This window comes from Emydura macquarii, unplaced genomic scaffold (assembly GCF_026122565.2).
Source record: "Emydura macquarii macquarii isolate MOO-44397 ecotype Brisbane River unplaced genomic scaffold, CSIRO-AGI_Emac_v2 contig_3287, whole genome shotgun sequence".
NCBI classification, from domain to species: domain Eukaryota; kingdom Metazoa; phylum Chordata; order Testudines; family Chelidae; genus Emydura; species Emydura macquarii.
The window spans coordinates 6,869,394-6,882,455 of NW_027133424.1; the positions used below are offsets into that span (position 1 = coordinate 6,869,394).

At 48.7% G+C, this 13,062-nt stretch overlaps 1 protein-coding gene across 2 annotated transcripts in view; it reads left to right on the top strand.

The window, feature by feature from the left end:
• PRRX1 (paired related homeobox 1) overlaps positions 1–13,062 on the top strand; it is a 77,221-nt gene that overhangs the window by 58,582 nt on the left and 5,577 nt on the right. The window contains exons 2-4 of one of the 2 annotated variants that reach the window (XM_067532529.1): positions 6,030–6,205; positions 9,221–9,402; positions 11,734–11,802. In XM_067532529.1, the coding sequence (XP_067388630.1) occupies positions 6,030–6,205; positions 9,221–9,402; positions 11,734–11,788 (413 nt within the window). In that variant the 3' untranslated portion in view covers positions 11,789–11,802. The remainder of the gene's footprint in view (positions 1–6,029; positions 6,206–9,220; positions 9,403–11,733; positions 11,803–13,062) is intronic. The other variant, XM_067532527.1, reaches the window with a different exon arrangement.

The following is a 13,062-nucleotide window of genomic DNA, read 5'->3' on the forward strand; positions in this document are numbered from 1 at the left end:
CACAAAAAACACAACCATAAATGCAAACTCTACTCTAGGGATGTAAAAGGTTAACCATGTAAACGGTAATCAGCTGTTTAAACGTTTTAAATGGGGGGGAGGGGAGTGGCATCTGGGCAGCTCTCGCTGGCAGGGAAACGCGGAGCCCAGTGCGGTGCGGGGGAGAGCCACAGCTGAGCTCGGCTCAGCTGCCCACGAGTGAGAGCTGCCCAGCTACCGCAGCGGTGTGGGTTGGGGAGCTGCAGCTGGGCAGCTCTCACTTGACATCGAGAAGCTGAGCCCAGCACGGCTCCCGCCCCCCCAGCGTTTAACCATTTAAACATTCTATATTTAGAACGTTTAAACAGATTTTTATTAAACTAATTTTTACATACCTACTCTACACTCAGCGCAAGTATTAATGAAATTTTGTCCCATTCTCTCCCCCACTCATCTGCCTGGATGCTGGTCATGATGGCTTGCTGTCATCACGTGAAGCCACACTTTAATGCTCCAAAATTCCTGAACATACTTGTTTTTCTAACACATTCCTGCCTTTCTATCTCAGCTTAAGGATTCAAAACTCCTGTATAAAACCAATCTCCAAGCACTTCTTCTCAGATACAAAGAAATCCATGGGTATGTTAGTATCCAGGCATTCCCAGACTGAAAAGGAATCTGTCCAGGGATTGGCTATTGAGGAGGAGAGAGGAGCTGTAAACCTTCTGGAATCTGAAAACCTCTTTTTAACTTAAGTGGAATTTGTTCCCAACTGGATAGACTGTAGGAGTTCAGGTGCAGGAACTGTTACCAGATGGACAGCGAAAAGCATCACAAATGGTGGTCCAACACATTTTGGATTTCATTTTCTTAGTAAACTTTCCTGTCTTGGGATTGCATCCTTTCCCAGGGGCACTAGGGTAGAAGGCACTGTCATGATGAGAGAGGCCAAGCAGGGTTACATCACAGTGATTTATTTAATTCTATATATATTGGGCCAGATTTCCAGATGGGTGTAATTGATGTATTTCCTTTGAATTCAATTGAGCCACACTTATATATACCAGCTGAAGATCTCGCCTGTTATATTTAAGAATATTAAGGTCCCAGTCCAGCTTACCTTTAATCACATGAGAAGACCCATTGATTTCAGTGGGACTATTCACATGCTTAAAGTCAAGTCCATGTTTAAGTGCTTTGCTGGACCCAGCTCCCTTCCCTCGCTCTCCACCCCACTTACAGACGTGGAAACAGACACTGACTTGACAGATAGGGGTGCTGTGAAGCTAAATTCATTCAGATTTGTAAAGGGTTGTGAACTCCTCAGAGCACAGATGCTGTCAGTGCAAATTGTTATTATTAACACAACAGCTCACTTGACTTGCATGGTCCATTGAACGGTATGTCAGGAAAAAGTTTTAAACTGGGATTCGCAAAGACACTTACGGGAACCAGGAGCTCCATTCCCTTTGGAATTCCATGGTGCTTGGCCCACAGGCACCTTTGAAAATTCCACTGTTGGATACACTGGGGGAAAAAAAGCCCACAGCAACAAGTCTCAGAGCCCAGTCAACTAAGCCAGGCTCACGGGACTGGCACAACGGGGCTAAAACTAGCCGTGTACATTCCCTCACAGTCTGGAGCCCAGGTGCTGAAACCCGGCGAAGGGGTTGTGTCTCGGAGGCCAAGCTCTAGCCTGGACAGGAACGTCTATACTGCTGCTTTTAGCACTGTAGCACGAATCCCAAAAGCTCGGGTCAGTTGAGCTGGTGTTTTTTTGAAGGTAGTTTTTTTGCAGTGTAAATATACCCTTAGAGTTTAGTAATACAAAGCAGGTCTGGATACAAAGCACAGGAAGCAGCTGTGCCAAAAAATTGCAGGCTTGATTCCCCACTCTGAGACCCCATGTTAATGCAGGTGCAACTCTACTTACAACAGTGATGTGCCCCGGGTATAAAGCCACTGCAAGTAGGCAGAGAATCACTCCTATTGCATGGTGGACACAAGCCTTACTCTAAGTCCAATAAGTGAGGAAAAGAGGAGAAAAGACTCCACTGTGTTTTCACTGAGACCTGCTCAGCAGAAATAAAGCCACTGAGAAGAGCAAGGCATTTCGAGCCATGTCTTATATGATGTTATTGCTCCAGTAACTGGGATCTTTCTATACCTAGCTGGCCAAAGGTTTGACTACCCAGTATATAAACATTTAGCTCTCTAAATGCTTTACGGTGCATCTGGAGCCACACTGCCATGTTGCTGCATCAAATGCTAAGGGTTCTTGTGGACCGAAAGGGCGCTGCTGTCTATCCGGAGCAGGAGCAGAGATGCTGTTATGGAAAAAATAATGATGGAGTGAAGGGATGGATGGTTTGCCAAGCGAGCCAGTTTGTATAAGGTGGAGAAGCCACCTTAAAGGGAGGAACCAAACGCCGCCTTTGCACTGGTCTGCCTCGGGACCTGTTGGTTAGTAGGATAATAAGCAAACCCCCATTCTTTCTGCACGAATCTCTGATACAGGTGCACATTGGCAACATTCACTATAGGGCATCTGTAAACTTTACCGGTGATGTTTGCATTCACTCCAGCGCTTCTTTAAATGCCATGCCACCTTGTGGTCTCTGACGTTAGCAAAGCAAAACGAAGGGCCCACAGTTCAAGTGATCGCTGAGGAAAGGCAGACGCCCATGCAAAGTGAAGGGCCAATATTCAAACTGTCTCTTCTACTCCATGGGAGTCTTTCCGTTATGAGCTTCACCACACAGGATGTTGAGCAGAGCAGACTTTGCTTTTTATTTACATGGCTCTTTGCATTTTTAACCTTCAAGGGTTGATCTTTTTCCCCCCAGCATGTTTATTCAGAAAATACACTCAAGTAGCAGAGAAATTGACCAGTGCCGGCTTATTCCATATCAATTCTTCCTAAGTATTTTTCCATTTCATCCCCTTTGATGTCTTTCCTTAGTTCCTTATCTTTTGCGGGGAATCTGGGGGTCGAAGTGAGTGTGGATCCACTGAATACAAGTCGACAATGTAACACTGACATAAAACAACAGCAAAGGCTGTACCGAGATTGTGACAGGAAAAAGATCTTGTTATCTACACACTATAGAGCTATAATGAACGATTTAGTCTATGGATTGAACCTCTTTTTCTGTTCCTGGACTATCAGTGAACCCAACACAGTTTTCCTAAACTGGTTTATTATTGCATCATATCATTATTTGTTCATTATCTGTTGACTCATTGACCAAGCAAATAAATATGTGTGGCTCATGCATGAATCCAAAACTGTTTGTTCATAGATTCTGTGCGATGGGTCACCTGAGTCTGTGTTTTGTTTCTTCTCCCTGATTGGATGACTGAAACCATTTTAAACAGGAGAATAATCAATGATAAATAGTGAATACTTAATAGCGTTTGCCCACGAAAAGCCTGAGCCAACTCCACTGACATTAGTGAAAAGACTCTCAGGCACTTAAATTGGTGTTGGATCAGGCAGATATCTTTGTTCTTTTATGAAGCCAGATACACCATGTCCAATAAGCTTTGGGGTTCAGTACTTCCAGGCTTATGAGTTGTTATACTATGCAAGGATGTTAAAAGTATCATCATGGGGAGGAATGGTAAATGGGTCAGTGCATTGGCCTTTGACCTATGGCATGGAGACCTTGTTTATGTACAGCCTAGGGTCAAAAGTGAAGATAAGGCAGGTGGCCTTGTTGTTGAGAACACAAACACTATCATCCAATGATCCTAGCACAGAGAACATAAGAACTGCAGTACTGGGTCAGATCAATGGTCCATTTAGCCCAGTATCCTGTCTTCTGACAGTGGCCAATACCAGGTGCTTCAAAGGGAATGAATAGAACAGATAATCATCAAGTTATCCATCCCATCCCCATTCACAGCCTTTGGCAAACAGCAATCCCTGCCTATTCTGGCTAACAGCCATTGATGGACCTATCCTCCAGGAACTTATCTAGTTCTTTTTTGAACCCTGCTATAGTCTTGGCCCTCACAACATCCTCTAGCAAGGAGTTCCACAGGTTGATTGTGTGTTGTGTGAAAAAATACTTCTTTTTGTTCGTATTAAACTTGATGCCTATTAATTTCATTTGGTGATCCCTAGTTCTGTTGTTATGAGAAGGAGTAAATAACACTTCCTTATTTACTTTCTCCACACCAGTCTTGATTTCATAGACCTCTATCATAACCCCCCTTAGTCATCTCTTTTCAAAGCTGAAAAGGCCCAGTCTTATTAATCTCTTCTCGTATGGAAGCTTTTCCATACGTCTAATCAATTTAGTTTCCCTTTTCTGTACCTTTTCCAATTCCAATATACCTTTTTTTGAAATATGGGGTGACCAGACCTGCAGGCAATATTCAAGATGTGGGCGTACCATGGATTTATAAAGAGGCAATATGATATTTTCTGTCTTGTTATCTATCCTTTTCCTAATAATTCCTAAAATTCTGTTAGCTTTTTTAACTGCCGCTGCACATTGAGTGAATGTTTTCAGAGAATTATTCGGAATGACTCCAAGATTTCTTTCTTGAGTGATAACAGCTAATTTAGACCCCATCAGTTATATATAGCTGGGATTATCTTTTCCAATGTGCATTACTTTGCATTTATCAACATTGAATTTCATGTGCCATTTTGTTGCCCAGTCACCCAGTTTTGTGAGATCCCTTTGTAACTCTTCACAGTCTGCTTTGGGCTTAAATAATATCTATAAATTTTGTATAATCTGCAAATTTTGCCACCTCACTGTTTATCCCTTTCTCCAGATCATTTATGAATATGTTGAACAGCACTGGTCCCAGTACAGACCTGTGGGGGACACCACTATTTACCTTTCCATTTTGAAAACTGACCATTTATTCTTACCCTTTGTTTCTTATCTTTTAATCAGTTACTGATCCAGGAGAGGACCTTCCCTCTTATCCCATGACAAAAGAGTGTAAAGGGGTGGCCTTCTAAATCATGTGGTGTTTGAAGGGCTTTGTGGAAGCCCAGTCCCAACCTTGGGCATCTGCTCTAGCAGTGTAGTTTGTCTGCATCAAGGGCCCTACGCACTGGTGGTGAGCTCCCCAAGATGAATGGATCCAGAGTTCCTATTTTCTTTTCCTAAAATTGACTTCAGTGGAGATTTGCTGATTTACACCAGATAAAGAACTGGTCCATTGACCTCAGTGGAGCCATGGTTGTCTACACTGGATGGGGATCTGGCCCATTGACCTCAGTGGAGCTATGCTAGTGTATACCAGATGAGGCTCTGACCCTATGTTTGCATTAAGTTATTCGCACGGAAGGGCTTCTACCAGTATGGGGCAGAGGGAAGCATTCCGTCTAGTCTCCACTTCCTTCCATTTTCATCCGTTTGCTCCTCTCTGCAATGTGGAACGAAGGTGAAACGTGTGTTAGACAGACAGCTTCAAGAAAAAGGAAACCTAGGTGCGGAAAGGAACATGAAGCTATAGGCCCAGACTTCCACAATCAAAGCTGAATCTCTTTCTAAAAGATCTGTTCCAGCTCAGCCGGAAGTTATTTGGGTTTTGATACCAGAATCACTGGGGGAAATTCTCTGATCAGCTTTTTCACTAGGAGGGTGGTGAAGCACTGGAATGGGTTACCTAACGAGGTGGTGGAATCTCCATCCTTAGCGGTTTTTACGGCCTGGCTCGACAAAGCCCTGGCTGGGATGATTTAGCTGAAATTAGTCCTGCTTTGAGCAGGGGGTTGGACTAGATGACCTCCTGAGGTCCCTTCCAGTCCTATGATTCTATGATTCAGTGTTCCACAGGATGTCAGATTAGATGATGAGAATGGTCTATTCTGGCCTCAAAATGTATTAATTTATATGAATCTCTGAAAAATGTGTGTCTCAGCTTTAATCCACGTGGCTAGGGTCTTGACTTCTGTGTCTTCTCCAAAAGATGCAAAGGTCTAGATTAGCTGTGTAAAAAAAAAAGGTAAATACCGATGCTTCCGAAATTCCAGTAATCTAGTTCCAACACTTCACCCGACCGATTCTCTCCAATTCTAGATGATCAGCTGAACTCAGAAGAGAAGAAGAAAAGAAAGCAGAGAAGAAACAGGACCACATTCAACAGCAGCCAGCTGCAGGCATTGGAGAGAGTCTTTGAAAGGACACATTACCCCGATGCCTTTGTCCGAGAAGACCTTGCACGCAGAGTCAACCTCACTGAAGCCAGAGTTCAGGTAATTCGTGCCAGAAGTCAATCTTCCGCCCATCTCATCCAGGTACTGCCAGAAAGCCAGGGCCTTTTTATTCACCCAGCCAGCAGGGTAGCTGCAGAGATACAGAATTGTTATAGAACCTGGGGCTTAAAATCAGTACAAGAGTATTGCTCTTTCTGTCAGTAAAAAGCTCTCAAATATATAAATGCCATAGAGATCCTTCTGAAAAGCGCTATCATATTTAATAGGGTGAAACATTAGGGTTTTGTAGAAATCAAACTGAACGATGATAATAACTATATCACAGTAGAACCCAGGGACCCCAGTTTGGGATCAAGGCCCCATTGCGTTAGGTGTTGTACAAATCCATACAAAGCCACAGGCCAAAATTTTCAGAAGTACCTAACTGACTTCGATGCCTGGGAGCTTCTATGTCACTTAAGTCCTTTTGAAAATTTCCTCCAAATTTAATAGAGAATCGGATGCTTTGTATAGAGATTTTTAACCACCCTATGGAATTCCATAGCAGGGAGAGAATTCGCTATTAAGTTCTAGAGCAATGTTCCATAAAAGAAACACAACTGCTTTAGCACTCAGAGACAACTCGGTGGGGGCTTGGAAATGGTGTCTATTTTTGTAATCAGGTTTGTGACACAGGCAAAAATGCCCAGTCAAGAAGCTACTTGGTGGGCTAAACGCTGTAGGCTGAGATTCCTATGGCAGAATTACACTCAGCATTTAATCGTGGTGGCAAATGTATACTGCTTTTGGGCGGAGAGAAGGAAGCTCTTGAGAGTGTTAAGGGAAACCTCCAAAGATCAAGATGTTTGGCTCAGATCCCAAAGCTGGGGTGTGTCTCTTGGCTTTAGCCTTCTGGTCAGGCTGAGCTGCACTCAGTGTAGACCCAGTATGGCAAGCAAAGGTGGGTTTGAACCCTCCTTTGTGCCCCTGTACAAACTGAAGCAGCGTCAGGACTTGTGGCAGCAGTAACAGATCCCAAGGGGCAGTTCTGTTGGATGGGGATTGGTGGAGTGCAGCATCACTCTGTGTCATTGCACAAGTGGGTCTGGGGAGAGGGAGGCAGAGAGCTGGTTATGCCAGCTTTGTGTTCCCAGGGAGTCTTATTGCACCGCCAGAGTGCCGCCAATGGTCCGTATCAGAGCTAAAGATCCCCTTGACTTAATCTGAACCTCAAGAGATTTAAGGCTTGAGCAGGAAATTACAAGAAGAAACACACAACTGTATGTAACTGAAAATTACAAGGAAACAAGTTATCCCAGAGCAGAAGACCTGAGTTCCACCAGAGGTTTTGATGAAGGTCTGAGTTGGATTTTATTTAACCAGAGCAGATCCACCTCGGCCTAGAATGGCATTGCTGGGCACAGTCCACTTCCCAAACCTCCATACGCATCAAATCAGCAGAGTTATAACGGCAGAAACTCACTTGGTCTTACACTTGCTAGCTAGGCCGGGCAGGGCTTCCCCAAGATGTGAGGAGGTTGTGGGTGAAACCCCTGAGCAGTTTGAGTCTGAGAGGGAAGAGGGAGATGTGTCTGGGGAGAAATGAAATTGGCCTTTTCCATTCTGCTGGTTTCATGGACTGAAGGAAAAGAGTTTGTGTGTGTGTGTGTGTGTGTGTTTGTTCATTGATAGATTCAAGACCAGCAGGGACTGTTAGATCATCTAGTCTGACATCCGGCACCACACGGGCGATTAAAATTCACCTAGTATCCCTGTATTGAGACCAGACTCGCTCATTGTGGGGGGATGGGGAAGCGGCAATTACCCAGGGGCCCAGCAATTTAAAAGGGCCTGGGCCTCTTCTGCCCCTGTGGCCCCGCCCACACTTCACTCCCACTCCACCCCAAGCCCTGCCTGGCCCCGATGCTCATTGCTTGCCATGTCACTCCTTCCCCCTCCACCCCCAGCCTCCCACCATCGCTCGCCGCTTGCTTCCCTCCTCTCCTCCATCGCTCGCCCCCCGCTGCTGCTTGTCACATCCCTCCCCCCCTGCTCAACTCCCACCAGGGCTGTCGCTCACAGCCTGGGGGAAGGGGGAGTGTGGAAGAAAAGAGGGGGATGGAGCCGGGGGGGGAGAGATGTGGTGAGCAGGCCAGATGAGTGGGGGAGGGGGTTGGACCTGGAGTGGAGTGGGGGTGGAGCCTGGGGCAGCACAGAGGTGGACTGTGGGCGGGGTCATGGGCAGAAGAGGCAGGATGGGACTGTTCTGCCCTGGGCCCCGAATTGCTGTCCGTGGGCCTGACTGAGACCAGTAACTTGTGTGTGTGTGTACGTACATATGTATGTGTGCATACGCCTGGGCTAGCAGCCAATGTACGTGTGTTGTGTTTTAGGGCAGGGCACGAGTGCAAGGCATAATCAGGGAAAGGGGTCTTCACCCATTAGGACATCGGGGCAAATCCTAACATAAAGCAACCGTTTCTATCGCTCCGGGGCCAGGAGCAGCTTCCCAAGAATCCCTGTCATTCAGGAACAAGGTGCAAGCAGCCAGCAGCCCCGCAAGATCACTGCTGCTTTGGAGGGCCACATAGGCCATCTGCATCTTCTCTGAGAGGACCCATGGGGCTCTGGCACTGGGGAGGAGACATGAGGCTACCAGCATTCTCCTGGGTCCGGGAAGCAGTGGAAGCAGGAGAGGTCCAGCCCATAAGCATCTTCCTTGAGAGTCCCAGCTTGGTGGCACAGACCTCTCACATGCTGCTTCACCTCGGATAGGGACGAGGATTCACTGCTCATCTCACTTTGCAGAGCTTTGGGTCCCTTTTAAACTGTGTTTTGATGCCCCCATGTGAGCCTGGCCAGCTGCTTTTTCCCTTACTCCCTGGGGCATCAGAACCGTACTTGCTTTCCGCCGCCTCCTGCAAACGCAGTGCATCAGGCCACTTCTGGTTCTTTCCTCACCAGGCCGCCATCTCCCCACGGTGCCCAGGGCCCCGAGCGTCTGGTCGCGCAGGGAGAACGTCAGTGGAGCAGGTTACGATCTCTGGCCTGTCTGTGTTTTGCCCTCCCCCGCAGGTTTGGTTTCAGAACCGAAGAGCAAAGTTCCGCAGGAACGAGCGTGCCATGCTGGCCAACAAGAACGCATCCCTTCTCAAATCCTACTCCGGGGATGTGACTGCGGTGGAGCAGCCCATAGTCCCTCGCCCAGCTCCAAGACCCACTGACTATCTCTCCTGGGGAACAGCCTCGCCTTACAGGTGATTGCACAGCCCTTCTTTAGGTGATCAGCCTCCTCTGGCCGTGTCCAGCTGCCATCTTCAAAGCTTCCTGTCCGTCTGATAGCGACGTGCACCAGGAGCACCCTGGGAGACCCACATCTCAGGCCAGATTTCCTGTTCCTCCTCTCCCAGGCCCAGGCTTTACGCCACCTTTGTGCCTCCCTAATTCTGACCTAGGGGCGTTCCTGGCACAATTTAGAGCAGCCCCAGCACTGCTCTAAGTTGCACTGTCTTGTAACAACACCCTATAGGCTTTTCATAGCTGGAGCCCACAGAACTCTGGCTACACCCTCTCCTGCCCCGAGTCCATCCCCAACACAGCCCCTATGCCTGCAGCTGCAAGGGGACCAGCATAGCACTGTTATGTCAGCCTTGTGCCAAGCAAGCAACCTCCTTGCAACCGGAGATTCTTAGTGGCTGTTTCTTCTCCCTTTGTGGCCCCTTTATCCAGTTCAGGTAGCTTAAAGAAAGCATGGAGGGGAGATGGGGAAGGCGAAGCTATTTCATTTTGTGAGCTTGCTTAAATAAAGAATCAAATTTAACTCGACTAATTTCTGGCTTGCTTCATTTGAAATGCAGCACACAGATTAAATGGGGTCGTCCCAAGAACACACGCATTCATCTAATGGGACGCTGATACAGTGGTAGTGTTTGTATAGCACTTTAAGGACCTGGCCACTTTCGCTATTACAAAAACAAAACCACTGTCCATGGGGTGGCCGGCAGGAGAGGAAAAGGAATTGCTGAGGCTTTCCTCGCGCGGGGGGGAAGGGGGAGGTTTGCTGGTTTTTACGCAGGCGGGGGAAGAACCAGTCTCTGAAAGAAGTTGCCTTCTGGTGGCGCATGTGAAATTAGCGAGTGGTTCCTCTTTCTTGTTCCTAGTGCACAGGCATTTGCACGAATTCACTTTGTTATTGGCAGTCCCCGCGGAGAAGCCAAAAGCAGACGTGACTCTTCCGTCCCTAGACGTTATCCCTCCCGGTTAAGCTTGGGATAGGTCTGGGAACTTCCCATACTTTTGTCTAGCAACAGGCTGGCTTGTCCCAGCACCGTGTGGTCAGCCGTAGGCTCGAGGAGAGGGTGGAGTGAGGAGACAAAAAGACTCAGCTGTTGGGCCCTGACATCCAGAACCTTCTCAGTTCTGGGACTGGCAAGCAGGCGGGCTCTGAAAGTCTCAGATCTTTTATTTGAACAAGCATGAGACTAAGCCAAGGGAAAAATGTGACCGGGCGAGGTTCACTGTTGCCGTGGAAAGAGTTTTTCCTGGCACTGGCATTGTTGCTCTGTTAGGTCTGGTTGCTCGCAGAATATCATGCTCCTACTCATGCCCTAGGTGAGCTGCCAATATAGGAAATGTACAAACAGGGTAGCAGAAAGGGCACAGCTTCCCTCTCCGCTGAACAACATAGCAGAGGGAGTTTCTGGAGCAGCGGAGGGAGGAAGTGATAAATATGTTGCTGAAAGGAGCAGGGGTAGGCTTTCCTCTACAGGAGTGTGTGCCGGCCTGATAGCATGTTCTGGGAGGTACTGCCAGCGTAAAATCAGAAAGGGAAAAATCTCCTTAGCATTTGTGTTTCGTGCAATTCACAGCCCTCTCCCTCTCTCCTCTGTCTCTTGGGGATGGTGTGAACTCCGGTTGTGCTGGCTTGTGGGGAGCCGTAGGTGGCCGGCGGATGTTTTTAGCATTGTGCTTTGAATTTCAATGAAAGGCTTGATGCTCTGTCCCGTTGTTCTGTCCTGTCCCTGCTCCATGCCAGCCAAGCGAAGTCATGTCCCCCCTGCACGGGCCTCAGAGAGCAGTACCTGAGCAAAGATCTCTGCTGCCCAAAGTCAATCGGCCCTATTCCTCACAGCGCTCAGACAATAAACAGTCACTCGCCCTGTGGCATCCCCTGTATTTTGATGCCTTTGATCAGTGGTCCTCAATCATGTCCACACTGAAAAGTGACTTCATGTCACACTAGAAGAAAGAAAAGAGTTAGGATCCCTCCCCTCCCCCCCCCCAGGTCTGTACAGACAAGGAGTGTGGGCAGGACACAGATGATCTCAGCGACCTCCTTTTTTGTCCTTTTTACCTGCCTGGCTGGCAAAGCCCCTTCCCTTGGGGGTTAGCTCCCAGCACACATCCCAGCTTGTGGGGCTTTGCCCGCCCTGTGGCTCGCTGGGGAAGAGTGCGCTGGTGAGACGGTCCAGGAGAGATGAGCACAGATGGCCGCTCCCTTCCCACCCCCTATGGCCATTCTGGTCACGGTGCCGGGCATCTGCTGAATGCGTGTGGCTCATTTCTACCTCTCACACTTTTAAAAATAGATCCTCGTCCCTCCCAAGATGTTGTTTACACGAGGGGCTTCATAACGGCTTCTAGAAGACACTGCAAAGGTAACTTCCAGGGGGCAGGGGGCAAGGGCTGTACGGGGTCATTGGAAAGGCAAGGAGGCCATTGCCAGCTGGTCTGGGCTACTGTGGAGAAGAGGAATGTAAGTGTGCCCAAGCGCTAGCCACGCCAGGCCTGGCCGGCGAGCACAGAAGGGACACAACAGGAGGAGATGAGGTGGGTGGTCCTAGGCCAGATGCAGTCTTTAGAGGGGGTGCCCCACACTGCTCCAGGTCACTGTGGAGGGGGCATGTTCCCCCTTCTAGGGCACAGTAGTTAGGGGTGCTCTGTCCCTTCCCAGCCAGAGTTTATAAGGGTTCCCCCAGCCCAAGTCACAGCTTAGAGGGGTTCACCCTCCCCCCACGTTACAGCTTATGGGGTACCCCTTCCCTTCCCGGGTCACGGTTGATAGGGCTGCCCTCTCCCCTCCAGGGTTGAAGTTTGTACACAAAGTCGTATGGCTGGCCCAGAAATACAAGGCTATGGCAAGTGTGTGGTCTGCATAGGGCTCAGTGATCTGGGAGAGGGGGCCCTGGCTCTGCACACAACTACATCCTCCGGCTTTTGGCGCTGACCCCCTCTTTTGCCATGGCACAGAGAGTTGGGCTCCCAAATTCATCTTTCAAAGACCAGCAGCCCTGTTCCATGCCCCCCACAATCACTGTATCTCCCCCCGTGACAAGCCCCTCTGCTCAGATATCTCCAGCCACCTCCCAGTGGGCTACTTGGGTTACTGACATCTGCCCAAAGCCCGTATGTCTTAGTTAGCCCGGAGGCCCACAGAGCTATGCCTTTTGTGCGCCGGCGGGGCCATCCCTTCTGTAGGCGCTGGGCGGACTGCACTCCCAACGCTGGATGGCAGAGCGGGAAAACACAGTGGTCTCTGCTGCTCATAGCTGCAGGCAGTGGCCGTGGGCAGATGAAAGGCGAGCAAAGGTAGGAGATCCATGGAGACGAGCTGCTTTCCCGCAGGTAGGCGGCTGGGAAATGGTTCTGCCTCTTGCTTTCCCATGCCCAGGGCTTCCTTTTTGCACTGCCCCTGCCCTTCAGCAGCAGCAGAGCCAGCGGATGCCATGTGAGACAGAGGCTGGGGTGATCACAAGTAAGCCCTACAAGAGGCTTGCTTCTGGGAGGAAACGACTCTTTTTATCACCTAACTCCACCCAGTGGCTCTGCCACAGCTGCCTTGCTCTTGGGGGCTGCAGGAAAGCTGCACCTGTGCAATTGCTTCAGTGGGTCTTGGAAACACCAGTGTGTCTCAGACA